Source organism: Nymphalis io, chromosome 8, assembly GCF_905147045.1.
Source record: "Nymphalis io chromosome 8, ilAglIoxx1.1, whole genome shotgun sequence".
Classification (NCBI taxonomy): domain Eukaryota; kingdom Metazoa; phylum Arthropoda; class Insecta; order Lepidoptera; family Nymphalidae; genus Nymphalis; species Nymphalis io.
Genome location: NC_065895.1, coordinates 5,834,887 through 5,862,793, shown reverse-complemented (window position 1 = coordinate 5,862,793; position 27,907 = coordinate 5,834,887). Strand labels below are relative to the sequence as shown.

At 36.6% G+C, this 27,907-nt stretch overlaps 3 protein-coding genes across 14 annotated transcripts in view; 2 read left to right on the top strand and 1 right to left on the bottom strand.

Moving 5' to 3' along the window:
• The window catches only part of LOC126770279 (kinase D-interacting substrate of 220 kDa), a 50,089-nt gene extending 36,920 nt beyond the window's left edge, over window positions 1-13,169 (top strand). For 8 of the 12 annotated variants that reach the window (XM_050489581.1, XM_050489587.1, XM_050489588.1 and 5 more), the window contains 20 exons: window positions 402-699; window positions 1,195-1,402; window positions 1,586-1,723; window positions 2,321-2,491; window positions 2,624-2,740; window positions 3,012-3,219; window positions 3,307-3,486; window positions 3,904-3,918; window positions 4,271-4,465; window positions 4,700-4,982; window positions 5,129-5,294; window positions 6,127-6,305; window positions 6,672-6,787; window positions 6,957-7,175; window positions 7,248-7,412; window positions 7,491-7,593; window positions 7,666-7,763; window positions 7,959-7,976; window positions 10,259-10,373; window positions 12,011-13,169. In XM_050489581.1, coding sequence (XP_050345538.1) covers window positions 402-699; window positions 1,195-1,402; window positions 1,586-1,723; window positions 2,321-2,491; window positions 2,624-2,740; window positions 3,012-3,219; window positions 3,307-3,486; window positions 3,904-3,918; window positions 4,271-4,465; window positions 4,700-4,982; window positions 5,129-5,294; window positions 6,127-6,305; window positions 6,672-6,787; window positions 6,957-7,175; window positions 7,248-7,412; window positions 7,491-7,593; window positions 7,666-7,763; window positions 7,959-7,976; window positions 10,259-10,373; window positions 12,011-12,822 — 3,804 coding nt within the window. In that variant the 3' untranslated portion in view covers window positions 12,823-13,169. The remainder of the gene's footprint in view (window positions 1-401; window positions 700-1,194; window positions 1,403-1,585; window positions 1,724-2,320; window positions 2,492-2,623; window positions 2,741-3,011; window positions 3,220-3,306; window positions 3,487-3,903; window positions 3,919-4,270; window positions 4,466-4,699; window positions 4,983-5,128; window positions 5,295-6,126; window positions 6,306-6,671; window positions 6,788-6,956; window positions 7,176-7,247; window positions 7,413-7,490; window positions 7,594-7,665; window positions 7,764-7,958; window positions 7,977-10,258; window positions 10,374-12,010) is intronic. The other 4 variants (XM_050489582.1, XM_050489578.1, XM_050489580.1 and 1 more) reach the window with 3 other exon arrangements.
• Window positions 13,170-15,236: 2,067 nt separating this feature from the next.
• Window positions 15,237-20,248, bottom strand: LOC126770294 (late secretory pathway protein AVL9 homolog). Its single transcript, XM_050489636.1, has 7 exons — window positions 20,029-20,248; window positions 19,631-19,828; window positions 19,328-19,544; window positions 19,042-19,231; window positions 16,846-17,564; window positions 16,585-16,768; window positions 15,237-16,305 (listed from the first exon to the last, which is right to left on the bottom strand). The coding sequence occupies exons 1-7, from the start codon at window positions 20,095-20,097 to the stop codon at window positions 15,960-15,962; spliced, it is 1,923 nt and encodes a 640-aa protein (XP_050345593.1). The 5' UTR covers window positions 20,098-20,248; the 3' UTR covers window positions 15,237-15,959.
• A 1,840-nt stretch (window positions 20,249-22,088) lies between these two features.
• On the top strand, window positions 22,089-27,031 carry LOC126770310 (uncharacterized). Its single transcript, XM_050489670.1, has 4 exons — window positions 22,089-22,474; window positions 23,277-23,333; window positions 24,704-25,145; window positions 26,340-27,031. Exons 3-4 carry the CDS (start codon window positions 24,798-24,800, stop codon window positions 26,934-26,936), a joined length of 945 nt encoding a protein of 314 aa, XP_050345627.1. The 5' UTR covers window positions 22,089-22,474; window positions 23,277-23,333; window positions 24,704-24,797; the 3' UTR covers window positions 26,937-27,031.
• Window positions 27,032-27,907: the final 876 nt, after the last annotated feature.

The window sequence follows — 27,907 nt, the reverse complement described above, 5'->3', positions numbered from 1 at the left end:
ATAAAATATCGGAATAAAATAATTACTTTTTTTTTTTTTTTATAGAATAGGAAGGTGGACGAGCATATGGGCCACCTGATGGTAAGTGGTCACCAAACGCCCTTAGACATTGGCATTGTAAGAAATGTCAACCATCGCTTATAGCCAATGCGCCACCAACCTTGGGAACTAAGATTTTATGTCCCTTGTGCCTGTAATTACACTGGCTCACTCACCCTTCAAACCGGAACACAACAATATCAAGTATTGCTGTTTTGCGGTAGAATATCTGATGAGTGGGTGGTACCTACCCAGACGAGCTTGCACAAAGCCCTACCACCAGTAAAATAATTACTACTGAATTATTGTTATATCTTAATATACAAAAATATGTGCTTAATAAATTTTCTTTTTTCTTTTAGCACATAGTGGAAATTCTACTGAGAAATCCAAAAAATAGCCAACTTCTGTACAAACCTAATAAAATGAACGAAACGCCATATAATATCGACATGAGCTACAACAAAACAATATTGGGTCAAATATTCGGTGCACGGAAGTTAAACACTAACGAAGACAATGAAAACATGCTCGGCTACGAGTTGTATAGCGCAGCTTTAGCTGATATGCTCTCTGAACCGAGTCTCTCCGTCCCCATCACTGTGGGTCTCTACGCCAGATGGGGATCGGGAAAATCATTCTTGCTCAATAAACTCAAAGGTAATTAATATTAAAATCCCATCAAACTATAAGTGCATTTTCAGACGAGACACTCAAATCATAAATCTAAAACGTATAGATTGATGCAATCACAGGTGCACAGTCGTATGCTCAATGATTCAATCGACTCGTGACGGGTGGAATTCTTGCCAAATAGTGCATCATTAAAATGATAAAACATCTAACCTAGGAGCGACCATATGAAGCGGCGGCTTAACTGCTATCCGAGTTAGTAGGTATAGTGAATATAGGTGAGCTCGTGATGAGTTGTTGACCGTATCTAGAAGACATTGGCACTGCGAAGAGTATATACCATTCATTACAACGTCAATGCGCCGCCAAGTCCCCTTAGATATTATATATTTTGTGCATGATTTAAATAAGGAAATAGAATGATGAAATCAATTATGTGTGGGATTATAAAGGCCAATCCCTACACCAATCAGCTATACAGGGAAAATAAGATTATTCGGTCTAAAAACAATGTTCTCTCAGAGGAGATGAAGAACTTCGCCCGGCAATGGAGCGAGACGGGCTGGGCGTGGTCGTGGGCGGTGTCGTGGGCGGCGTGGCACGTGTCGCTGGCGGCGGCCGCCGTGGCCGCGGTGGCGGGCGCGCCGGCCTACGTCGCCCTCTGCGTGCTCTTCGCACTCTTCGCCGCGCTCTACCTCACCTTCTATCTGCTGTGGTACCTCGGTAATAGGTGAGTGGCGTTGGCTATGAATCTTGTTATAGTACTCGTGTCCTGTGTTACTCATTATTATTACTTTTTGACAGACTTTATTTATCTCCAAATGTTAAAAAGAGAAGATTGTATTTTTTAATGTAAAGTAGTAGTATAATTACAACAATAAAATAATCTGTTGTAAATTTTATTTATTACTAGATACGAATGGTGGTGGGCAGGTGGGATGGTGGGAGCACTGGGACGTCGGTTCAGTTCTCTGCTGCTACTGCTTCAGGTGATGTTTTGCCACCCGCCTGGTCCTGACGACCCTCGTGCGTTGCCCGCTACGCCAATAAGGTAAGGAATGAACAATACGATATACGTAATTCCCATATTAGTATTCTTTTTGCTTATTGGCATATAAATCTATTTATTTCATAACTCGTTGTCGGAATAGAATTAGTCATCATTATTATTTCACTCTATTTATTCATACATGCCAAATTAGTCACTACAGCCACATGACACATAAAAACTTGCCTATCATTTTTTGTTTTTGTTTATTTGTTTTTCAATATCTAATATACTGTCTTTAACCGTTTGGACCGTTTAAGATATTTTATATTTAAAGAAAAACACATTTCAATTAAAAAAAATTTGCTCATTCTATATAACAAAAAAGGAATAAATTAGGTCGCATTATGTATATATATATATTACCTATTGTCGAAATAACTAAAGTAATGGCAAGTATTTACTTATTTCTTGTATTGTTAAAGTATTAAGCTAAAAAAGCGACCCTTGGGTTAATATCTCATTCGGCGGAAGAGTAAACCACTTTTTTTAGATATATATTGAAATTAGGATTTTTAGTGACTTCTTAGAGGCATACATTATGATAATATAATTATTCAAAGTCGAATTAGGTAATTTATAGACCAATTCTTGTGGCAGGTTTCATTTCACGGAAGGCATGAAGGGCGGCGCGGGACAGGAGGGCGAGGCGATGGTGGTGCAGATGATCGGAAGTCTGGCCGAGGCGCTCGAGTGTCAGTACGGCCGCGTGTGCACCCGCCTCGCGCGCGCCTTCCGACCGCGACCCGTGTCCTCGACGTCGGGCTGGAAGTTAGTAACCGCATCCCTGACGCTTTGACGATCGCAAAACGCGTCTTTTAAAATATATATACGAAAATAGTGGTTATGCTTGAGATTTAATAATTATCGAAATAAAGAAAAATAATAAAGCTATCGTTCCAGATGGCGCCGGGCTTGTTGCATTCCGCACATAATAACTTTCGAATTGAGCTTTACCTGCGTGCTCGTCGGAGTTTGCGTACTTATTATATACTTCACGGACAGTGAGACGGACCCCTCGTAAGAAAAACATTTATTTTATTTATAATTTTAGGAGCACACTTTGAAGTCTCCCTAATAAGTTCCAAGATAATATTATTAATACTAGCACTGGTAAAATTGGAATGTAACGATTGTAAAAATATTAAGATTACATTGCTCGACGATTTTCTCAATAAAAACAATAATATGAAATTCTCGGCGACTTCGTCCCTTTTCCCATAAAAGCCCGGCTCAGCGCTCGCGGCGCTGCGTGCGAGCGCCGCGACTGAGCCGGGCCGCGGTGTGTCAGGCGGCGTGACGTGCAACAGGGGCTGATGGTGGGCGCGAGCGCGGCGGCGGGCGCCGTGCTGCTCGCCAACCTGTACGCGGGCGCGCGCGCGCTGGCCGCGCTGGCGCTGCCGCCGCGCGCGCGCCTCGCCCGCCTGGCGCGCAGCATCCGCCGCGACCGCGCGCACGCCGCCGCGCTGCGCCCCGAGGTGCAGGCGCTCACGCACACGGTCAGTGGCTCGCCGACCTGCTCCTGGCCTCCTCCTGGCCTCCTCCGCCGGACGCCCCTTCGATGCTGACTATGTTGTACTCGTTAGGTGTCGTGCCTGGACGCGTTCACCGGGCAGCAGACGCGGCTGGTGGTGGTGGTGGACGCGCTGGACAGCTGCGAGCAGGAGAAGGTGCTGGCGCTCCTCAATGCCGTGCACGCGCTCTGCTCGGACCCTAAGAGCCCCTTCATCCTGCTGCTAGCCATTGACCCGCATATTATCAGCAAGGTAAATATAAAATTAAGCTATCATATTTATCTTTGAAGGACGTATCTCGTTCCTCTGAAATTGTAGTAATAATTATTTGTAGGAAATTATATTTACGTAATATCGACTATATTATCTCATGATTATATTGAGTTGAGAGAGAACATTTATTGAATTTGTCAATATAAATATTTTTACATATATTGATAAATTGGCAAATATACACAATAGACATAATTGAATTGAAACACATAAGCGTCCGTTTATTTCACTATATGTATAGGAATTTTTCATTTCTTTTTAAAACAGACAAAGGAATTCTAGTGACAATTCAAAATATTTACAAAATATGTTATAAGTAATGTATATAGTATTATGCAATTAATTTTGATAGTTTTCATTAAAATAGGTAATTTATCAAAAATTTGAAATGCGCAGGTTGCTTGGATGGAGGTTAGTTAAGTGTTGGGTGTGTTCGTTAGACCGTCCGACCGCCAGTGTTGTGCCCACGGACATCGATGTCGATGTCTTATCGTGTGCTTGCATGATCGGACTTATTTAGATTTTGTTCCCGTACTTGTGAATTTATATTATTTTGCCTTTGATGTTGCATGAAAACGTTTTCATTTATTAGAATTATCAAATTACCGAATGTAAATATTTCCGTTATACATTATCATAAAACTGTTACTTAAAACTGGTCTTATATAAAACTTGACTCTATGAAACGATCAACGCAGCTTGTATAATCTGTTCGGTGACCCAAAATTGTTTATATCCAATGTCTCCCCAACTCATCACTCAGGCAGTAGAGATAAACAGCCGTCGAGCGTTGTCCGAGAGTAACATCGGAGGATGGGACTACCTGCGAAACATGGTGCAGCTGCCCTTCTATCTGCAGAACTCCGCCCTGCGACGCGTGAAGGTAGCGCAACAGACTGCCACGCGCCGCTTCCAGACCCTGGCCTCGGACGACTTCAGCACCTCTTTGCAGCGATCTGTAAGATAATAAGAAAGTTTTCGATCCCATTGCGTACAATTTACAAAATAATAATAATAGTATAGTAAATCATTTTAAAAGTTTGAGTAAAATATTTAAATCGAAATTTTAATTAAAATATTTACAAAAAAAGATGCGTACCACCTGTACTATATATTCGTACAATGTTCGAAAGAAAGAGATTAATTATTATTTGTCTGTGGACCATCGACTAACACGAGCCGCTGACGTCAGGTGTCGGCGCGGCGCCTGTCGTCCACGTCGGAGCTGATGTCGAGCCAGGAGCGCATCAAGGGCGCGCGCGGGGAGCGCGGCGAGCGGGCGGAGCGCGGCGAGCGCGCGGGCCGCCTGCGCATGTCGGAGTCGGTGGCGTCGTCCGTGGCGTCGGGCCTGCACCGCGCGCCCGCGCCCGCCGCCGGCGCCGCCGACCTGGGCCGCGTGCTGCTCACCGACGACTACTTCAGCGACGTCAACCCGCGCAGCATGCGCCGCCTCATGAACGTGCTCTACGTCACCGGTGCGGTTGCGGCCCCCGATAATAATGAGCCTCGGCTCGGATATTGATTTTTTCCTACATAAATATTATATTATATTTGTTCCTCGTATATTGCTCCATATATCAAAATAGTTCGTGATTGATTTTAGGTTCTCGTTAAATTTCAGGTCGCCTTCTAAAAGCATTCCAAATTGAATTCAATTGGTACCAATTGGCGTCTTGGGTAAATCTGACGGAGCAGTGGCCATTCCGCACCTCGTGGATTATTTACCATCACGAAACGTACGAGGAACACATTGATGATTCTACTTCTCTGAAACATATTTACGAAAAGTAAGATTAAAAATAATTCCATATACCTATTTCATGACGAAATCTCTCAATATCACACTTATAATCTATAGATAAGCAAATGCATTAAATAATTCAAAAAACGCAATGAAATCGCTATAAAAAAATAAAAAATTAGCTATAATTTCATAGTTCAAGAAGAAATCCTAGATACTACTTATTAGGAGAGGAATCTCTTAATAAGTAGTATCTAGGATTTCTTACTAGTCTATGGTTATAAATAATAACGATAGATTAGTAATAACTTGTGAAAGCAGAATATTAACGTGCCTCCCGAAAATGCACTCACGTACATACTTTGTATATATTATGTAACTATTGCCAGACAAATGAGCTGTACTGTAAAGACTGGTGCAAGGTGTATATACAGTAACAGCCTGTGAATGTCCCACAAACCAAGAGGAGAGGAGGAGAAGAGGAGGCCTCCTCTCGTCTTTTTTTTTTGAGGAGAAGGTTTGGAGCTTATTCCACCACGCTGCTCCGGTGCGGGTTGGTAGAATACACATGTGAAAGAATTTCAATGAAATTAGACACTTGAAGGTTTCCTCACGATGTTTTCCTTCACCGTTAAGCACGAGATGAATTTTAAACACAAATAAGCACATGAAAATTCAGTGGTGCTTGCTTTTGTTGGGTTTGAACCCACGATCATCGGTTAAGATTCACGCGTTCTAACCACTAGGCCATCACGACTCTTACAAGGTGTATATATATATACATACATCTTAGTACTCAGCAGGAGGGACATAGTTAACGTAAAAATTTCACCCACAGACAACAAATGTTACCTAAAAAATAATAACTTAATTCGCAGAGTAAGACCACTAATAGGTGGACTGCGCGAGGCGAGCACGTTGATGGAGTTGGACCGCGACGAGCGCAAACTAGAAGTATTCCTCAGCTTCCACCGCTCAACACTCACCGCCGCCGACCTCAAGATATTTCTGCCCTTCACAATCAACCTCGACCCGTACATTAAGAAAGTCATTAAAGGTACTTTAAATTACCATCATATATCACACTGAAAGAAATCTAGCCTCTCGCCAAACTACTTTGACAATGTTTAGCAGGTTAGTTGACGGCCGGCTTTTAAAACGTTGCTGGAAACCACGGCACATTGTACTTCTCATTGATTGTCGCTATATTTAATATATCCCTTAAATTGATTGAGCAGCATAGTGAAAGATAACTGTATAATGTTGGAATGTCAAAACACAATTCAACTAAAATCAATAATCGATTATATGAAGCTTAATGTTGCCAATGATTCTTATTACAAATTAATTTTTAAAAAAGCTTATTTATACTTCTACTAGCTCGATGTTGGATTAAGCTAAAAGGTCGCATTTATACTTGCAGAGGAGCAAGTACAGGCTGGCGCTGAGGAAGACATAGGCGCAGGCGGCGCCGCTTCCGTGCAGTGGGGCCCGCACGGCAACCGACCACCGCTTTCAAAACCGTTCCACAAGAAACAGGTACCCATCCCAAAAAAGAGCATAATCATATCGCATAAAACGAGCAAATTCATAAATGTTAATATCACCACTAGATATTGTTTAAATAACAGGTTAAGAAATATTTGTAGTAGTTTTCATTAGAGGGCTTAACAGTTTCTACATAGATGAAATTTTCTTGTTACAACAGAAAGTCACAACAATTGCGCAAGCCACAACAACGGGGACGCCGAGCACATTGGTACCATCACAGCCGCCCCTGTGGGTGGGATGGGCGAATACATTTGGGCCTCCCGCGCAAGCGCAGCCCTACTCACAAACGCAGGGCGAGTACGGGGTGCCCCAACAAATAGTCCCCCCAGTCGCAGTGAACCCCAGTGCGTTGCTCCGGACTGCTTTCCCTGGACTGGTGAGTGAAACCTACCGCGTCTCCTACTAGTCGACGAATGTTCCACTAAACCAAAAGTCGGACCTCTGTCAGGGCGACACGTCGGCGCTGCGGCTGTCGGCGCTGAGCGTGGAGCGCGTGTGCGCGGTGGCGCGCGCGGCGCTGGGCGCGGGCGGCGGCGCGGCGGCGGCGGCGCTGCAGGCGCACCGCGTGTGCGGCCTCGTGCTCGCCGTCTGCCGCCTGCACGACCTCAAGCCGGTGCGTTGCCGACCCCGCCGGGGGACACGGCTTTCGGTTACGAAACCCTCGTTCGTTATCTTTGTATTCACTTTTCAGATATTAGATTTACCTTTCGGTGACTGGGAGCTGTTTAAAATGCTCATAATGAACTTGCGCGAGCTGGAAGCGTGCGTGCCCATTACAGCGCCCTCGGTCACGGGTACGTTGTATATTACAAAAGAAATGTTTAAGTAGCGGAGAAAAAGTGCTGAAGCAGTGTATTTATTTTTAGTTGTAGCAGATAAATCGGTAGAATCGGAACTTGACGCCATCAAACCCCGACCGGTATTGGAACAACAAAGAAGTCGACCGTCTAATGTTGAAAAACAGGTATTCGAAGTGAATTATTATTATAAATATATACGTGCAAAGGAACAGACGATATCGTTTGTGGCCGAATTAAATAATCAAAGATTTTAATTTTTTACGTTAAATAAAGGATGAAATAGGAGGGGAGGATGTTGAAACTTTTATTATGGATTATTCAAAAATATTGACTTATTGTTTGTATTTTTGTACTTGCAGCTTTTTGCGGAGTATCAGGTCAGACGAGTTATATTTATTTAACATAGAACTGGCACTACATTTATTTAATTATGACTTTTCAATATTACGTAGTAGTTGTTTGTTAAGCATGGTATATAGTCAATTATACAAGTATATAGTCAATTATAATTATAATTAACGGTCTGCGCTTAAGATACACTTAATAATATTATGTGCACGTAATTAATACACACACACACACAAACACAAACACAGATTATTTTAATAAAAAAAAACTTGTATCTTTAGTTTAACCAAAGATTACAAACTTTTGACAATATTTTCACTTTACGGCTAAGGGTATATATTGATTATACACGTTATTTTGGGCCGTCCATCCTCATTTAATGTTTTATATTTAATGATAAAAAAATATATTGTTATTTCTAAAAGTAATTACTAATGGTAGGGCTATGTGCCAGCTCGTCTGGGTAGGTACCACCCACTCATCAGATATTCTGCCGCAAAACAGCAGTACTTAGTATTGTTGTGTTCCGGTTTGAAGGGCGAGTGGTGCACAGTGCAATAATTACAGGCACAAGGGATATAACATCTTAGTTCTCAAGGTTGGTGGCGCATTGGTGATGTAAGCGATGGTTAAAATTTATTTCAATGTCAATGTGCGGTGGTGACCACTTACCATCAGGTTCTTCTTCTTCTGCCTAGCGTTTTCCCGGGCTAGTAACGCCAGGGTCCGCTTTCCTGCATCTATGCCTCCACTTTGCCCGATCTAAAGCGTCCGTCTTAGTGAGATCGTGCTCTCTCATATCGTCCCTCAACATCGAGCCAGCGCTTCTTGGGCTTGCTGCGGGATCTAGGGCCTTCGACAACAAAGTCCAGTCATCGGTTCCCGACATAGTCTGGTGGTCTGCGGCTAATGTGGCCAAACCAACGCAGACGGCTTTCCTGCAACTTATCCGCTACATCGCAAACTCCAAGGCTACCACGGATGTGCTCGTTACGAATGCGATCAAGTCTCGTAACGCCACACATCCACCGCAGCATCTTCATTTCCGCGACGTGAAGTTGCTGAACGTATCTCGCGAGTGCTGGCCACGTCTCGCTGCCGTACAATAAGACTGGTCGGATGATGCATTTGTACACAAGGCCCTTTAATTTCACCGGTATCCTGCGATCACAGATTACCCCGGTGACTTCAGCCATTTGGCTCAGGCTGCGTTTATTCGAGTTCTGACGTCGTGGTCGACTGTACCAGACTTGTGCAGTACGGACCCGAGGTATTTAAACTTTTCCGTCTTGATAACGGATTCTCAATTTACCATCAGGTTCTATAAAAAGAATCCTACATACCAATTAACTCTAATATTTTAATTTCCTTCTATCCGGTTGTTAATTTCAGCTCAAATGAAAATCCAACCGTACATTACGTAAACACAAAGTTATAGATTTTCTGATAATTTTGTTTTGCATATCGAATATATTTTTAGTAATTTTATATATTTCAAAGTGAAGAGAGTGAGAATGGTGAACGTCTTTTAATTTTTCTTTACTATTTTTTGTTAACGAAATGTTGCATACATTTCATCACCAAAGAACAACCTTTGACATACAAAATTTGTTTCTTCGTTTGGAGCCAATCGTGGACGTGGTATCAAATCATGTTTACCATAAAATGCATTTTCATCAAAACTGAACCAACATGTCAAATTTCAACAAAAACTAATAAAGTTTACAAGCGATATAAAAACTATAATTGAAAACTATAATACATGGTTCATTATGTGTATTATTGTTACTGTTTGTATATTGCCTTGGTTTATTCATCTGTACACTATTTACGTATTCGTTGTCGCTAAGTTAACTGTCAGTATGAAAGACATGGGACAAAGGGATGAGATCATAGACAATTTTCAGTACTTGTACTACACCATGCATTAATAATATGTTTATGCGTCTATAAACTTTGGTTTAGTCTATGGCATTTGTCAATCGCCGCCATTGTGTACATTTCGAGTCATTTTGAATTGTAGCGGCTGTAGTTGTATTACTTTTAAAATCACGTTGTCACGTTTGGATGGATGGATGTTTGATCATTTTTTGTATACAATGTTTAGTTTAGTGATTTGTTTTAATTTTTGGTATTGTTTATGTATCGCATATTTGCAAGTATCTGTAGTTACACTAAAAAAAGTTTTTATTTATATATTAAATTAATTGTTTAGTAGCTTTTATTTCTATTTCAGTAATATTTAAATAAGTAAGGTTAATAAATCTATAATCAAAAATCGCCTATAACTTATTTGTTGTTGTTGTTACAGGTTACTCTCGAGGAGCAAATGATATGTGGTGCGCTACAAACCCTCAACGAAGAGGCCATGGAAGATGTGCTACAATCAGAGTCCTCAGCCCTCCCTGCTGCCCCTGCGCCCTCAGGTGAGGCTATGCGCACCATCCGCGAGTTACCCCCCGCTACTCCTCTGCGCGCCCTCTCCGTCTCCCCTGCACCCACCGGATCACCCTCTGACCCCTCCGACCCCTCCACCGCCTCCACGGCCTCGCACAACGACACCTCCTCGGAGGAGGGCGAGCAGCGCCCCGAACATGTGATAGTCAACCTTTCCGATGACGTATTTCTGTGATATTAGTGCCACGGTTCTTTTTGTGTCGATTTTGTCTAATTATTATAAGAATTTAAAACCACTTCGTTTTTTCGAAAACATACGTTGCGATTACTACCATATTTTGATTGAAACTATTTTTTTGTATTTCATACAATATACTGTTACAAATGTTTTACTAAATGTAAAGTAGTCTGTCCATTTTTTTACATATTGATGGCAATCTAAAAATAATTTTATGATAACCCATAAAAATACCAAACATAAGTTTACCGTTTAGTAACAGCATAATTATTTGCACTAAAACACACACAACACAATTGTAGCAAAACATTAAGAGAGTGTTCCATTTGCATCTGGCTGTTTATTAATAAAGCTTAAATAAATTGTTTTATTTATTATTATAGTTTTAATAATAAAACATTGGAGACTATTTACAAGATCTCATTACGCCATTATAATTATTTAGCATGACTATGTAAACTTCCTCTAGAATTTTAAACACAGTCTAACTGCAATATTATTTTAAGCATAATTTTAATGTAATTATATTATGTTAAAATGGAAACTTTTCAGAGGTGTGAACATGTTTGCTAATATGTTATTTAAAAAGTACGTGATAACTTCTTATATATACATTATCACTGTTATGATACTACTTTTAGATTCCTCTTTACAAATTGTAGTCGACTTGCATGTATTTTGAGGCTATATAAATATTATTGTATAGATGTTTTGCTTAGGTTAGTTTTTATTTGTCATTCCTATTATTTTGCAGTATGTAGAATGTAAGTTTTATTAATATTTTTGGTTGTCTCGCCTTAACTTCCGGTTGTGATATGTGCACAGTATAGTAACAGTCAACGCAAACGGATTACTGTTTTCGATTTATTATGTCCACAATACTTTACATTGTGAACTTAATCAACTGTTTAAATTAAGGAATTCATTTAAGTTCCTTCTTTTCTTTAATTTTGTAGAAACAAAATATTCTCGTTATTGTTATTTAAATATAGAATTGTTTTCTGAATGTAACCAATGTCGTACTTACTATTATATTAACTAATTTAATACAAAGTACTTATTAAATACATTTTTAACGTTTTATAGTGCGACTCTTTTACTTATGTAAAGGAGTTCTAGTGATATTTCGTATACTGACTTTTATTGTATATTAGATCTGAACTTAACGAACATATCAAACAGTAGCAATATCGAAAGAGTTATAAGATAGCTAGATTCCTCGCCATATAGACTTCCAGTAATTATATCATTCCGTAGGTAGTTCAATTATACATTTATAAAAATAAACGATTTAAAAAAATCAACGGTTGTTTTATTTACCAATCGCTTAAGTAACCTCATCCCGAGGATTCCCAGGGTCGATGCTCGCGCGGTCGCAGCGTTCGGCGTCGCCTCGAGCGTCCTCGCCTGACGACCCCTTGCTTTCAGACGAGGCTCGTGAGTCGCGCCCGCCCACCGTCAGCTTCAACGTGGAGAACGAGGACGAGGGCGCGCGAGCCGCGCTGAGCGTGCGGGTGCGCCCGCGCCGCTCGCTGGCCCGCCCGCGGCCCTCCTCGCTGCGCCTCGTCGACGACGCGCCCGACGCCCGCCTCTCGGCGCGCTCGCTCTCCGTCGAGGACTCCACGCGCACCGGCTCCCCGATCCTCGACCTCAAGCTGCGTGGCCTGCGACGGACCGCTGACGTCCTCCGCAAGGTAGGCTCCGCGGAGCGACTCGTTAGGCTCAAGGACAAGATCGTGTCGCGCGCTCCCGCTTCCCGCGACCGCAGTCCCCCGCGAGACGAGCCCGCCAGCGACGACGAGTCGGCGCCCCTCGTCGCATCCCCGCCCTGCGCCGCGCCCCAGGGCTCCGTGGACTCGAGTCCGTCGCCGGCTGGCGCCTCGCCCTCGAGCTCGCGACACGGCGATGCGAGCGGCGTGCGACCCGTGGGGGTGGAGTGCGGCAGTCCGCGAGACGCGACGGCCAGCACGGACTTCTCGCCGCGATCGGACGCGACTGACGCGGAGTCGTCGCGAGGCAGCGCCGCAGACTTCGACCTGCTGCCGGAGAGCAAGGGCTGCGCACGCGCGACTTCGCGAACGCGTCTCGGTGGGGAGCCGAGCGAGGCGCTGTACAACATGGTGGAGCCCTACAACATGAGGCTGCTGGCGCACGGCGCTTCGGAAGGGCTACGCGGTCTTTGGCGGCAGGACGCAATGGACTCGGACCCGCCTTGGCACGAGCCGGATTCCGCCGTATGAATACGCATCGCTTCTTGGTTTGAGTTACCAGTCGCCGCAAAGGCGCTCTCGTGGAAACCGCCGCGGCGATGTGCATCGAAAGCATGATTCCAGTCATCAATAAATTAAATGCTTGCGCATATTTTTGTTGTTATGACGTTAAAAAAATGTCTTCGTTACTCATAAATTTGTAATGTTAGTAATTACATGTACTTAATTTGACATTTAATAAAATCAAAACGCTTAGAAAATAATCGCGTAGACATACGCGAACTACGTAAACTTAATGTGCTAGTATAACTAGCTCTTCGAATATTCTGTTTACAAAAAATAAATATGTAGCATATGAAATGTATGTTAGTAACCTCGTTCTTCTTTTTATTTTGGCTACACCAATAAAAAAACAATGACTACTATTCTTCATTGCTTTTCAATCATTTCGAATCGATGCGGAGCGCATTCATGAGTTACTATTGAAGAATATTATTTCAGTTCAAACATGTTCATTAGAGTGGGTTTTAGCTCTTATGACGAAATCCGTATAGTAAGTAAAATATTTCCTATTTATGAAACTAGAAAACACATTATTATATTATAAATCGTCCTTTAAAGCATTATACAAATACAACCAATACAATCCAACCAATAAATCGTATTTATTTGTAAATAGTAAATAAATGTAACTATAAACATGGGCTGCGTTCATCTGTCCAGTGGCCGAGTGTGGAAACAACACCATTGCGCAGCCTGTTATCCATTGTGCAGTATGTTATACTATATTGGAGGTAGCCGCTAAATATTATCTACACACATTTGCTAACTACTCTAACCTTTACTGGTGGTAGGGCTGAGTCTAAGCCCGCTGAGTAGGTACCACCCACTCATCAGATATTCTACCGGAAAACAGCAGTACTTGTTATTTTTGTATTCCGGTTTGATGGGTGAGTGAGCCAGTGTAATTACAGGCACAAGGGACATAACATATTAGTTTCTAAGGTTGGTGGCGCATTGGCGATGTAAGCGATGGTAAACATTTCTTACAATGCCAATGTCTATGGGCGTTGGTGACCACTTACCATCAGGTGGCCCATATGCTCGTCCGCCAACCTATACTATAAAAAAATAACCCTCTCTTTGTCAAGAAAAAGTTAGTTTGAAATTTTGTCAATTTCAGTATTTAGTTTTGGACTTTCTGACACTATAAGAAAAGCTCGGCTTGTCGAAGGAAATTGAAGACGTCTTACCAGCGCGAATGTGAACATCGTCTGGATAAATCAAAATAAAAGATACTTTATGCAGATAGGTAGTCTCATAAAACTCACATTTGGATCATCATGGTCATGTTGAATGATTCAAGCGATAGTTAACAACCATTGTTGTATATACCCGTTATAAAAATTCTACCAAGAAGGACTTTTATGCTGGTTAGCAAGAAACACCGTAGTTGTTCTTTGTGTCAAATAAAATTTCATACTCAACTATGTATAATTATGAACTTAATGTCCTGTATGGAAATCAACGAACACTAACTCCACGCATATCTCACGTTTATCAAGTATAACATTAAATTGAAAGTTTTGTATTGAGTAATATATCTTGTTAGAATTATCCATACTATAATGAAAAAGAGAATTAGATTTTTTGTATGTGTTCTTTCATAAATAGAAAGATACATTATCAGCTAGTAATAGACTATATTTTATTTTCAGGACAATTATAGATCCCTACAAAAATTGCATCAATTTTCATCCTATAAATGTCATTATTGGCATGAAAAATATAATTGTTCATCGCGTCAGGGTGGGCCGGTGGTTTTAAATAAGACTAAAAACAGTTTGCAAATATAAGATTAGAAGCATCATAGAAACAAATACCTTCCCAACTTCTATTTGCATAAACATTGAAGGTTTTGAATAGTAAAGTAAAAAAAAAAAACAAAAATGCAATATTTTTAAATTAAAGTACATTTATTGTTTACTATAAATAAAATATCAACAATAATTATGTATTAGAGATCACAAATTATACATACGAGCGGAATCACTACTTGTCTACATTATAAATAACGAAACTTATTTTATTTTTTTCTGTAGATACAGAACGGAAGAGTACACGCACGGTGAAAGGTATAATTTCATTGAATAAAACTTTAATGCTAAGTTATTCCCTGTAAAATGGCCGTTATAAATATATTATAACTATACATCGGTTATATAAACATTTCCTTTCATATTTATGTAACGTTAGGTTGCAACAAATTATTATTGTTTCACCAATTTCATATCAGATGGACCACAAGACTTATCAAGAGAGAAAGTGATATTGATCGAATACATCGCTAGAAATACTGACAAGCCGAAATATTTTATGTTTAAGCATATTATTTCATGGCTCTTTAGCGATCTTAATATCTTGCCCTAATCAAAATGTGCACATCGTTTAATTTAAGACATCTTGCTATTTTTATTTTTTTAATGCTTACCTTTTCTTTCTAATAAGACAATTCTAATAGAACAATTACATTTTATTACACAATATTATAATTTTGATGTTCAGTTATAACACTTCAGACCAATTAAGATATTTAAAATTTCTGGTATGCTCACTATACATGTATTTAAATTATTCAATATTAAAAAGTACGGGAAATTATGTGTAAATATTTTTTACCAATTTTTCAACTAAAAAAAATACAATTAAATTAACACAAAACATAATCTCTTTACATTATAACTTAATATCAGTGGCTAGCCATTTTATTGTTCAATAGACAAAAAAATAGTCAAATACTTTAATGATGGTGTTGAATTTTTTGTTTCCAAATACTTTTTAAGTACAGAGCACGATTACTAGTATGCATCGCATAATACAGTAGTTATAAAAATTCGCACTATTTCATATTTACAAAGTACTATACTTAAAAGTGTAAGATTCAATTTCTTTAATTTTTAAAAATATAAATTAAACTTTGTCATTACTAACAGGCTGTACAACTAACTAGATAAGTGATTTCTAAAATTTATAAAAAAAATAAAAACAAAAATTATGAGGATTTATAATCACACTGTGGAGTAGTCGTAAGCGACATTAAACTAAAGTGCTACGATTACACGACGTCAGGGAACGATTTAACAATTGACTAATTTAAGTATCACACTTTAAATGACTCGTATTTTACTAATACTCGTGGCCGTATCGTCCTCGATGAACTTGTCGGGCGGGTCCGCCTCGGCGTCGGGGTGGCGCCTGTTGTCCTCGAGGTCGCCGTCGTACTCGTCGGCGTCGGACGCGTCGGACGCGTCGGCCGCGTCGGCCGCGTCGGCCGGGTCGGCGCCGTCCAGCGCGGCGGGCGCGGGCGCGGTGAGCGCGCTCCACCAGCCCGACAGCGCGCCGCGCGCGTGCGACAGCGCGCCGCCCACCGCGCGCGACGTGCTGGCCACCGCGCGCCCCGTGCTGGCCACCGCCGCCGACACTTTGCGCCCGCCCTCCGTCGTCGACATCGTACTGCGAATACTAATTCATTACTATCTTTCTTTAAATTTATAAAGTGTTTCTACTTGATATGAGTAGCTAAGTCGATTCTATTATTACTTTTATCTATTATCAATTTTTAAATTTCGCAGGGTAAAAATTAGGTAAAAGGTAAATAAGTAACAGCCTGTAAATTTCCCACTGCTGAGATAGGGCCTCCTCTGTTTGCCTATAAAGTTTGCAGTTTATTACACCATGTGCGAGGTGGTTCAATTATAGTACAAATGTTAGGTAAAAAGCAAAAATAATTACTGTGCCAATTTGAGCTTCATATCGGCTACCGACAACTGTCCAGAGAAGGGATGCATTGGAGTGAGATTTATAAAAGATTCAATTTCTGCATTGTTTGTTTCTGTTAACCATTTCTCATATGCTGGTGTTGATTTGAAAGCAGCCATAAATTGTATATTATAAGACTCGATTTCCCTACTTCCCTCTGCAAAAAAATTAAATCAATTAGATATTTAATAATTTATAAAAATTATTATTTTATATTTAAATTTTAATGTTTACCTGGCAAGAGTGATGTTCTTAATAAGTAAATTAAATAACTAGCGAATTGATCTCTTATCCAAGTGTCACCTTGAGTGGAAGCATGGCGCACTACATGATCTGCAAATCGAAGATCTTCTGTGCCAAGAGTTAGCTGCCTCCTGAGGCTCATATCTGCTGTTTCTATTCTCATTTCATTGACCTCAACTAACACATCAAACAATTGCCTCTTCTGCTTAAACAGTACATTAGATGCACCAACAACGAACCCTTGAACAGCTGAATCGGATAATAAATCCAAATATTGTAAAGACAAATAAGGTAAGCAAATATATCCATCCTCGAACAATGGTAATGGGAATCCACATTCAGTTTGGTCAATCTGTCCAGTTAGGTTGTATAATCCATCTACGCTCATATCCCTGGCCATTGTAGGACTTTGCTGAGCTTCCACTACTGACTTCTGTATTTTATATTTTTCACCAATGCTGTGACACTTTTCTCTGCCACTTGATAACTCCTGCCGATCAACAACATCTGATAAAACCGACTCATCAAAACTCTGTCTGCTTACTCTATCTTTTTCCTCCATCAAGTTTCCACTCTCTTTTGGGGAGAGTTCTTCATCTAATTGATTTGATCCGTTTACAAGAGCCTCTTTTAAAGAATCTGTATCTGCAGTATCCAGTTTTTTATCCTCCTGTATCACAGGAGGAATTGGAGACAATGGTCTTGAAAGACTGAAATAAATTTTAACATCTTATATTTATTCAATTTAAATATTTAATGTTATGTCTCATCAGATAGACAAATAATTAAATTATTATTCTGATGTCTTGGCAGCGCTACACCTATCCATATTTAAATTGTATTTACTAGTTGTTAGGGCTTTGTGCAAGCCCATCTGGGTTGGTATTACATCTCATATCAATCACTCATAAAAAATTATACCACCACATACTTAACATTCTTATGTTACAGTTTGAAAGATGAGTGAGTCAGTAGGGTATCATTATCATTGTCAAGAACTGTTAATATTTCTTACAGTGCTAACGGTGGTGACCATCAGGTGGCATATTTGCTAATTAACTTATTATAAGAACATTGTGTGGGGATATTTAAAGTTCTCTTGTATTAGTCACATATTATTTTCTTTTATACTATCAATTTTCAAGTTACTTTTGAACAAGGTTGTTTGTCATAGAAAACCTTACAGTATAATAATCCCTTTACAATGGCTCCCACCTACACTGAACAACAGCTAATAACCTCTTATAATAAACCATTGTTACATTGTTTATGTATATATATATATATATAGTTTTAAAACAAATCTCTAGTTTCTGAGCTTGTTAGTTTAGCAATATGCACAAATTTATATCAGTAACAGCCTGTTAATGTCCCACTGCTGGGCTAAGGCCTCCTCTCCCTTTTTGAGGAGAAGGTTTGGAGCTTATTCCAACACGCTGCTCTAATGCAGGTTCACATAAGTGTGGCATAATTTCAATGAAATTAGACACATGCAGGTTTCCTCACAATGTTTTCCTTCACCATCAAGCACTAGATGAATTATATACACAAATTCAAATTAGAAGAATCAGGTTAGAACCCACAATGATCGGTTAAGATTCAAGTGTTCTAACCACTAGGTCATCTCGTGCTCGTGCCAAATTTACAACACAGCATCATAATGCATTTGCTATCAAAGAAAAAGTAGTGTTTAAAGTATAGCATAATATAATTGGCCTTACTTATAAATGATAAGTTAAACAATGACATGTCTTCTTTTTCAAATGTCAAATCTACAAAATACAAAGTAAAAACAGCCACTACTAATTATGATTAACCCATTTTTGAATTAAGTTCAAAAATAGTATATGTTTAATTCTTTTCGATCTGTTACACTAAATAAAAAAATAAGCAGTTATTTTAAAGATTTCATCACAAGTGGACAACATAGAAAGCATAAGCTTTAAGAAAGCATAAGCTTTCTATGTTGTCCACTTAGATTATGTATTTCAAATATAAGAGCTATGACTTAGTTTAAATAAGCACATAATTTAACCAAATATGTTTAAATGATGAATAATTTACATTTTAATCACTGGCCTATGTTATAATAAAATCTATGTAATAATAAATAAATTAAATGATTTTTACATATAATAATTTTAATTTCAGTGAGGTTTTTGAACTTTTCATAAGATTTTTACTTACACAACATTTGCTGATTGAGATAATCCAAACTCTAAGCAACGTGGCATGAGAGATATAAGTGTTAACAATGCTGCTGACAATGCACCAGCTGGAGATCCATATATAAGAACTTTCCTCCTTAATAGTAACAATTTAAATAGCAATAATGCTTTATGTCGCCAACTTTCCACTAATTTTTGAACTGAAAAACCTGCAAATTAATTAATGAGAATCAATATTACTAATCTGGATAACTACAAAAAATACATAAATTTAACATTAATCATTTTATTAGATTTTGGCTTACCCTCAAAAGCTTGATCTATTTGAACTGGACAACTATTGAGATGTTTAAAAGCATCCTCTAGAAGTTTTGTTTGTGAAAAATCACCCTGCAAGAACCATGCTCTTACAACTAACTCCATTTTGACAGCAAGCCGACCAAAAAGTGGCACTCGACAAATCACACAGACACTTTTTTGGACTGAACTTCTTGTCATGTCTTCTGTTTTTTGTGCCACTTGCTATAATTGAAAAAAATTAAGATTCAAATTTGTAAAGTCAAATTTGTAAAATTCATTATTGTAAAGTATTATTATTTTATTCTTACCTCCAATGGAATTTGGCGAAAACATGATATACCGTATACCGTATGTGCTGGTTCAGTCAAACCTGGTAAACTAAAAAATATTGTGTCAGAAAGATAGTTGTGGGATCCATCTGGCAAAGCCAAAGCTGGGAGATAACGCCAAGCAGCTGGAAGTTCCGATGGACGACCAGCAACCAACTCAGGGTAACAATGCTCCACCTGTAGAACAATCAGGTTTAAGAGAGCAAGAAAAACATTGTAACCAGTTAATATTTTGCCGTTTTTCGAATTTGATAAAAATATATTTAATACCTCGCAAAAAATTGCCATAAAATATAAAAAAACATTGTGATAGCTACTGAAATATTTATTATTTTTCCCAAAAACAGTATTGATTAAAGAATATTCATGACGCCTACCTGACAGCCTTTCTTATGATGGAAGCCCACCACTATAATGTTCAACACAGGTTCATTTATAATCGACATTTTGTTTAAATAAAAACTTTCCAACTTAAACAAACCATAGTTTCGCTACTATATACTTAATTGAAGAACAAATTCACAATTGTGAATAACTTTGCGTCACAGACCGACTGCATTTGACTTTTAGTTATTGACATTAGTTAGACGAGACATCGTAAGAATCAGTGTTGGCAACTAATTTGTGTCTACTGAATTGATGAGTTCCGTACGTACATAATACAAAATAATATTTGACGTATAACTTATTAAGAAATTATACTATTCTTTTTATCTTGTCAAATTTTATATATTGTCACTTTATTATGTACAATTCTTTAAGTTAATAAAAGCCAAGTTTCCTTTTGGGTTTGTCTTTTATGTATAAATTTTATTAACTTAAAATACGTCTCAAGATCATTTTGTCGATACTACACATTCTTTTTCTCAAGCGTAATATATCGCTATCTACAACCTGACAGATTTGATATAGAACCGAGTTCTAAAAATTCTGATTTAAAATGGACGCATTGGCGATTTACGCTTACAAATTTTTTATCTGAAGAAATTACTATTAATACTCCTGATTCTATGAAGCTGATGCTATTGGTAAATCATTTAGCTCCAACTATTTTTTCATATATTCGAGATTTTAAATTTTACGAAGATGCAATAAAAATACTTGATAATGTCACATAAACCCTAAAAATGGAATTCTAGCACGTCACGTACTAATTTCTAGAAAACAGCGTCCGGATGAATCCATTTCTGAATATTCAAGAGTATTGAAACTTTTGGCTTAAGACTGTATCTTTCGAAACGTTACCTCTGAAGAACATATTATGAATGCATCTGTTCCGCCTGTGTCTTTACTTAAAATAATAAAAGTGTTAGAAAAAGATAGAGGGGGTGACTGACGTATAATTTATGAAGAAATTATACTAGTCTTTTTATCTTGTCAAATGTTATATATTATCACTTTATTATGTACAATTCTTTAAGTTAATAAAAGCCAAGTTTCTTCTTGGTTTTGTCTTTTATGTATCAGTATTATAGGGAAATTTTAACATATTTAAAAAAGATATTAGGTAATTAGCCAAGGAGTAACAAAACCATCATTTTTCTAACTAGGTTAAATCAAGTATCCTAAATTAATGTAGTAAAGTTTATATTGGTTAAAAATTTAAATTTCGATGATTCGATCCATAACTTTTCTTATACGTAGAGCTTGTCCATTCTATGATAAAAACTCATATTATTATTCTTCCTCTGCTTTATTAACATTTAGTGATAATGGTGGCCTTACGAACTGAATTTTAATTTTAACCGGCTTTAGCCAAGAAATCATATGAAGTTTTGCATTTATAATATTAGTATAGATTGTTTAATACCTAAGTATTGCATAGATACTAATTATTATAACATATATATATACCCCATTTCGTAGAGCTCATAATCTACGTTTTATCCAAAGTATTGAAAACAATAATATTTTACTTTTTTAAACAAAATTAATAATCTCCGGGATAATTTCCTGATTTCTTGTACAAATCCTGATTTCTTGTACTCAAAATTAAAAGACACAGCAAAACTGCCAAATATATAATAAAATAATCATTACTTTTGCAATCTCTATGTAGTCTACAACTTGAGGTGAAACAGTTTTATTTAAATTAATAATATTAATTTATCACAGTAATTACATTTGATCTTATTCACATATTCAGTATCACATGCTTGTTCTATAATATGTATACATCAGGAACTATTCTATTTTATTTCAATGTTTTTAGTGCTTGTTGTCATTAAATTATAGGTTGGCAACTTACAACATACAATCTATGATATGTTGTAGCTTAGTTTTACAGTTTTTCAAATAATCTTCCATAGATTACTTCAACATAGGTCTAAGAACAGCTTTATAATTTGAAAAAAGTTTTCTCTAAAAAGTGTTACCATTTACCATTATTATATAACATCAAAATAACACAATGCCATTCAAAGTGAAACGTAAAACATTCGTAATCTGTATTTAATAGTCATTGGCCATCTATCTCAATATCATTTTGTCGACATCTGTACTGTGGTTGCAAATTTTGATTTGCAAATAAATATTAGTGTTTTGTTACTTAGTGTAGACATATTAAATTATTAATTAATTATTGAGAAATTAATTATGTTTTTGTTACTTAACAGAAATAAATGTGTTTTGATGGTGAATTAGAGAACTATTATTGTTTACAATAAAATCCATGCGTCGCCATTTTCGCACTTATTGCAGTGACATTTTATTAAGTCGTGGTTTAGAATACTTTAATAAATGGACAGTGTGATTGATATATTTAAATTTGATAGCACAGTGCCTTTACGAGGATTTTTCTTGACTACTCACGTCCTAGAAAAGGTTAGAAAATTAATTTTAAACTTATTACGAAGTTACTGATATTAATACTTATATTTTATTGTAGGCCTCTTTTAAACCAAAAGTAGCATATATTTTAAGTAATTCACATGAGAAATGTAGTCAACATTTCTCATTACCCATGTTGATTACCTAAATGTCAAAATTATAATACCTGTTTATATTTATTTTTGTTTGTATTTAAATTTCGAAGTATGTCTATAATTTACTCTTTATTGTTTGTAGAAATCTTTATACCTCTGTATTTAACACAAAATTTAGTATATTTTTATATTCAAATGTTCTTGTACCTTTGTTGTTATCTAAACCTTATCAACCATTTTTCATTTTCATTTTCATTACATTAAGAAAAGAAGTTTTGCACATTTTAGGTAAAATTATCTTATATAAATGATATATATTAATAAATGTACATAATAATAGAGTATCATTTTCTGTATTTTTGTAAGTAATGTGAAATTTGAAACTGTCCAAGTGCAACCCTAACATATTGAAGGACAACCGGTTCATTTATTACTTCTGGTTTCATGTGAATAAAATTATCATAATACAATTCTTTTAAATAATATTTATAATTGCTTTCAAAGTGAACTTAACATATTTATATAAAATGAAACTTAATAATGCAAATGTTTATTTTAATTGAATTTGTTAAAAAATTTAAATGTTATATTATTGAAAGTTTTATCTAAATAGCATCTCCATTCTCACAGTAATCATATTGAAATTTAAAAAAAAATCCAGTTTTAAATAAATTATTTAAGTTGATATTGTCCACTTGCAGGATTCAATGGATAACAAATTAGATCTGTCGGCATGACTGAAAAGGTGCTATACCCAGGTAAGTAAAATAAAATACTAGTATATCTATTTATGTAGTAGGTGATTATTACTTATATTAGTCATACACTTATTAAATGAATGTTGGTAATCTGTTTTTCCCATATACCTTCAAGTTGTTAAAAAAATATTTTTCTCAAATATTTAAGAAATGTTTGTTTGGATATCAATTTCTTTAAATTTTTATGGTATTGAAAAAAGAATCGTTGATGATATTTTCATTAATATTAAAAGCATTTAAAAGACGGCTCTAACTGTATGCAATCTCTTGTTATGAACACCTTAAGTAACTGTTTTAAACTATATAAATAAGTGTTAGTTTTCAGTTGTTTAAAAAAAACACCAGCAATGGTATAAGTTGCATTTTGTAAAGATAATTTCTATTTATATTGAGATAACCAAATACAGCTTGTTTTGTTATCTCAAGTGATGTATAACATAATATTTTATAAATAACATGTGTGTAGCTTTAAATTTCATACACTATAAAGCGCCATTTAGCTTATGTTCTTATATAACATTCATTAATTTGTTCTTTATTATTAAGCGGAAAAAAATAATAGAAATTTATTATGCTATATTTATAACATTTAATTTAAACATTTTAAAGTAGGAGTTTTTCTTAAAATTAATAATATTTAAAATTTTCATTAATAATATTTCATCCTTGCATAATGCAGGCACTCCGACAACAATGTTATATAAATAATTTTAAAGCCGAATGCATCTCTATTTCATTTTATGGCATTAATGGAGCACTGCCACACTGTTTGGTATTTGAGGTGTGGTTGAGTTCTTTATTTATGTCAAGGAATTTATTTATTTCACTATCAGGCGACTTATATATATATTTTATCGCCTTATATGTTGTTGCCTCATAGAATTTATTTTACATGGGAGAGATTCATAAAAATGAAGTAACAGTTATAAGTACCAAAAAATATAAATAACTAAACTATTCGTTGTAATGATTCATTATTATTACTTATTAATGTAAAACTTTATTTATTGAAACATTACAAATCTTTAGCCAATCTATAGTGGATATAGGAAACAAATAATATGGATAATATCGTTTTGTTTAAAACTAAGACTATTTATGGACCGTTCCCAATTAAATAGTTGGCAATATCTGTGTTTGCTATTTTTCAAAAAACAAACCTCCAAAAATTACGTAAAATTTTATCAATTTTTGTTGACAAATTAACGTAATTACATAAACATTTGTCACCAACACGTGACAAATTTACTTTTGTGAAGACTTTTTGCAACTTTTCTTATCATCACGCGTTGGTGACATATCTCTGTAGTTACCATAAATTGTCAACATAAATAGTAAACAAATGTCGAGAAACCGTGTTTCCGTTTTAGGCGGTAAACATCGAAGAAATACGCGTGTTGCTGCAGATATTTAATTACTGTGTGTACGCTTGCCCAGTTGGGAATATCAGTTGGAAACAGAAACATGTCTATCACGTGGACGAATGAATTAACCGAAACGTTAATAGATTTATATCGTAAACAAACTTTACTATGGGATTCAAGTGACGTAGATTATAAAAATAAAAATAAGAAAAAGGATGCTTGGAAAACTATTAGCGATATTATGGGGCTACACGAACTAGAAATTCAAAGGAAAATAAAGAATTTGACGGCACAGTTTTTTAGAGAGAAAAAGAAATTAAAAGAGGACAATAAATTTGGATCCTCGACTTCCGACACTCCTCGATGGTTTGCTTACCAACGGCTTCTTTTTTTAACAGACAGAAATGAACCCAGGTTATCGGTTGAAAAAGGATTAAATGAAATACATGTAAGTATGGAACAATATTGTTATTGTTTATTTTATACGCTACAACCGAATAAAGCATTTTGCATAAGTGCATGATGCTTAGTGACGTGTAGTTGTAAGCTTTTTTGTATGAAATTGATGCATTTACAAATGCCTGAGTTATTGATGAGTCGAGTGGCAATATTTTCCTGAAGATTATATTATGGTGTTTATAAAACTATGAATATGTTTCCTGATCCCCTTCGTTCTCTTGGCAGTCCTCAGTAATTATTCTGATCATTTTCATGAACACTGGATATTCATTAACGATCAATATTTGCCTGCCTTATCCTATTGTTTGAGGTTGAAAGCCTGGTGTTTTCTCGTCTATTCTTTATTAAAATTCAGTATATTTTTTTTTCTTTCATTTTCATTTCGTTCTTGCACATGTTACATAAACAGTTCTTCCATATATTTCGATCTTCCTCTTATGTCCATTGCCATACAGCGCGGAAATGCAGGCCGCATTTTCATCATCATCATCATCCATTTCCGCATTATGGGCAGCTTTGCGTCGGGTGGGAATCGGGAGGTACTATTTTAAATTTGACTAAAATAATAAAAATTAATAATTTAAATTTATTAATTGTATTAACCTATAAAAATGCAATATGATTAAATAAATTTATATAGCTTCCCTTATTCATTACATTTATTCATTCATATGATAATCTGTTTCCTTTTAGCTTTTCTGTCACAGTAGCTACATGCACTTCCTATGTACTTATTTCGTATTAAGTTTCTCCCCACACTAATTGTAACGTTCTCTTCTCGGCAAAATGCATTTGCTTTTTATTCCACATGTTATCTATCTAAGACATCACTCCCAATCTATCCAAGACAGAAGGTCATTTGACAGTTTTAGAAATGTTTTTCTTTAGTTTAAGGGGAATTCCAAGACCACAAGTAATCCCATATGATTTATCGCCATTTTAGCCAAGATAACAATAGAAAAGAAAATGCATCGCCACACCACCGTTTACCGTCACCAACATATGTAGATAAAAAATAGCTTTCGCTGTGGTGATCGAACCATAACATGTTTCCCATCTTGTAGTCTTACGCATTATGGAAAAGTCTATAATTGTTGACTGTGTTGTCAATACTTTTCCTCTTCGGCATTTTTTGAGAATCTTCAAAAAGAAATGTTTTAAAGTATTTATTAATTTATTTTAGGATTCTGGTATAGAAAGAAGCACTGGCGAAGAAAGCTCTCAAAATCAAACTCCTTTACCAAATGAAGTTATTGCAAATGATATACCTGATCCGCAACCAGGCTATTTAAGCGTGTCAGATGTTAGAAAAAATATAAAAGGCTCAAAAAGAAAGGTATCAAATTGTGATCTACTACAACAAGAAGGGTCTTATGACATATTAAAAGAACTTAAAACTAAGAAATCTCGCAATAGATTCACTATTTTTGGGGAACATGTTGCAGCAAAAATAGAAGCTTTAAAATCAAGCTATGCTCAAAATGTAGTCGAGCATTTAATATCCAATATTTTATTCGAAGCAAGCATCGGAAAGTATGACTATCCTGCTACTAGACAAATGAGTCCATTTTCAACAAATTCATCAAATTCAAGTTACTCGCTTGTGCATACACTTGCTCCATCGCCACAATACGCATCACCACCTTCACCACAGTTAGAATACCCAGTACAGGCAACAGAACAAACTCAGAATACACCACTCACTGTACTTCAAATAGAGCATGAACCACTTACGCCAAAATTTGCATCAGCAATATCACCAAAATCAGAATATATATAACAATACAATATATTATTTTTGTTTTACCGTATTGCGTACTATGTGATGATTTGTTTGATATTATTTTAAGTAAATAAAACATTTATTACTAGAAACGTTTTTGGTTATTTTTGTCAACGAATCGAATCTAGGACTTATGTCTATGAGGTCGTTAAAATATGATTGTTAATTATAATAATAAATTGCGCCCTTCTGGTTCTTCACATATGTCTAAATTTCATTTCATTTCGAGGTGTGATACCACTTCTGTGAAAAAGAAAATGGAGTCAGTCATATGAAGAAACCATTTAGGAAGTAAAGCTTACGAGTAATCTTTTCTCAAAGTATCCATATATACTATATTAACTCAATCCCTTCACGTGTGTTTTTTCTTTAAGACTTGGTCATACTCAAAAATAATGAACGTTGCGTCTACAAGTCTCGATGTCAACAAAACGAAAACATAAAAACAATAGCAAACACAATTGCCAACTATTTCTGTTGGAACGTAGCGTTGTAAGGCTTAAAGTTCATCTACGGAACCCTAACAAAGCAGTGTAACTTAAATTCTGCCATCACGCAGTTGTCGCTTTATGTTTATCAGTGTCACGTGACTGTTGTTGCGGAAACGACGTTTTTGAAAAAGCCTATATCATAATGGCATAAATGTACTCTAGGTACTATGGAAATATTGGATTTTAGACAAATAACTTTATGATTTTTTTGTGCCCTTTTAACATTATGTACATACGATTACAATCATTATTAACAATGATTTCAAAAAGTATATATATGTGATACCTGAACAAAACATACGAAAGAAATATTCCACGACACGAGCACACATGCGCATTTTGTTAGTGTAAGTAATATTTCACTACGTTGCGTGTCGTGAGAAAGAGATGGCGTATTAGAACTAGGACGAATAAGAAAGAAGAGAATAAGGCTAGTATTCGTCACTTATTCGTATTACGCAGTCCAACCAATCAGTG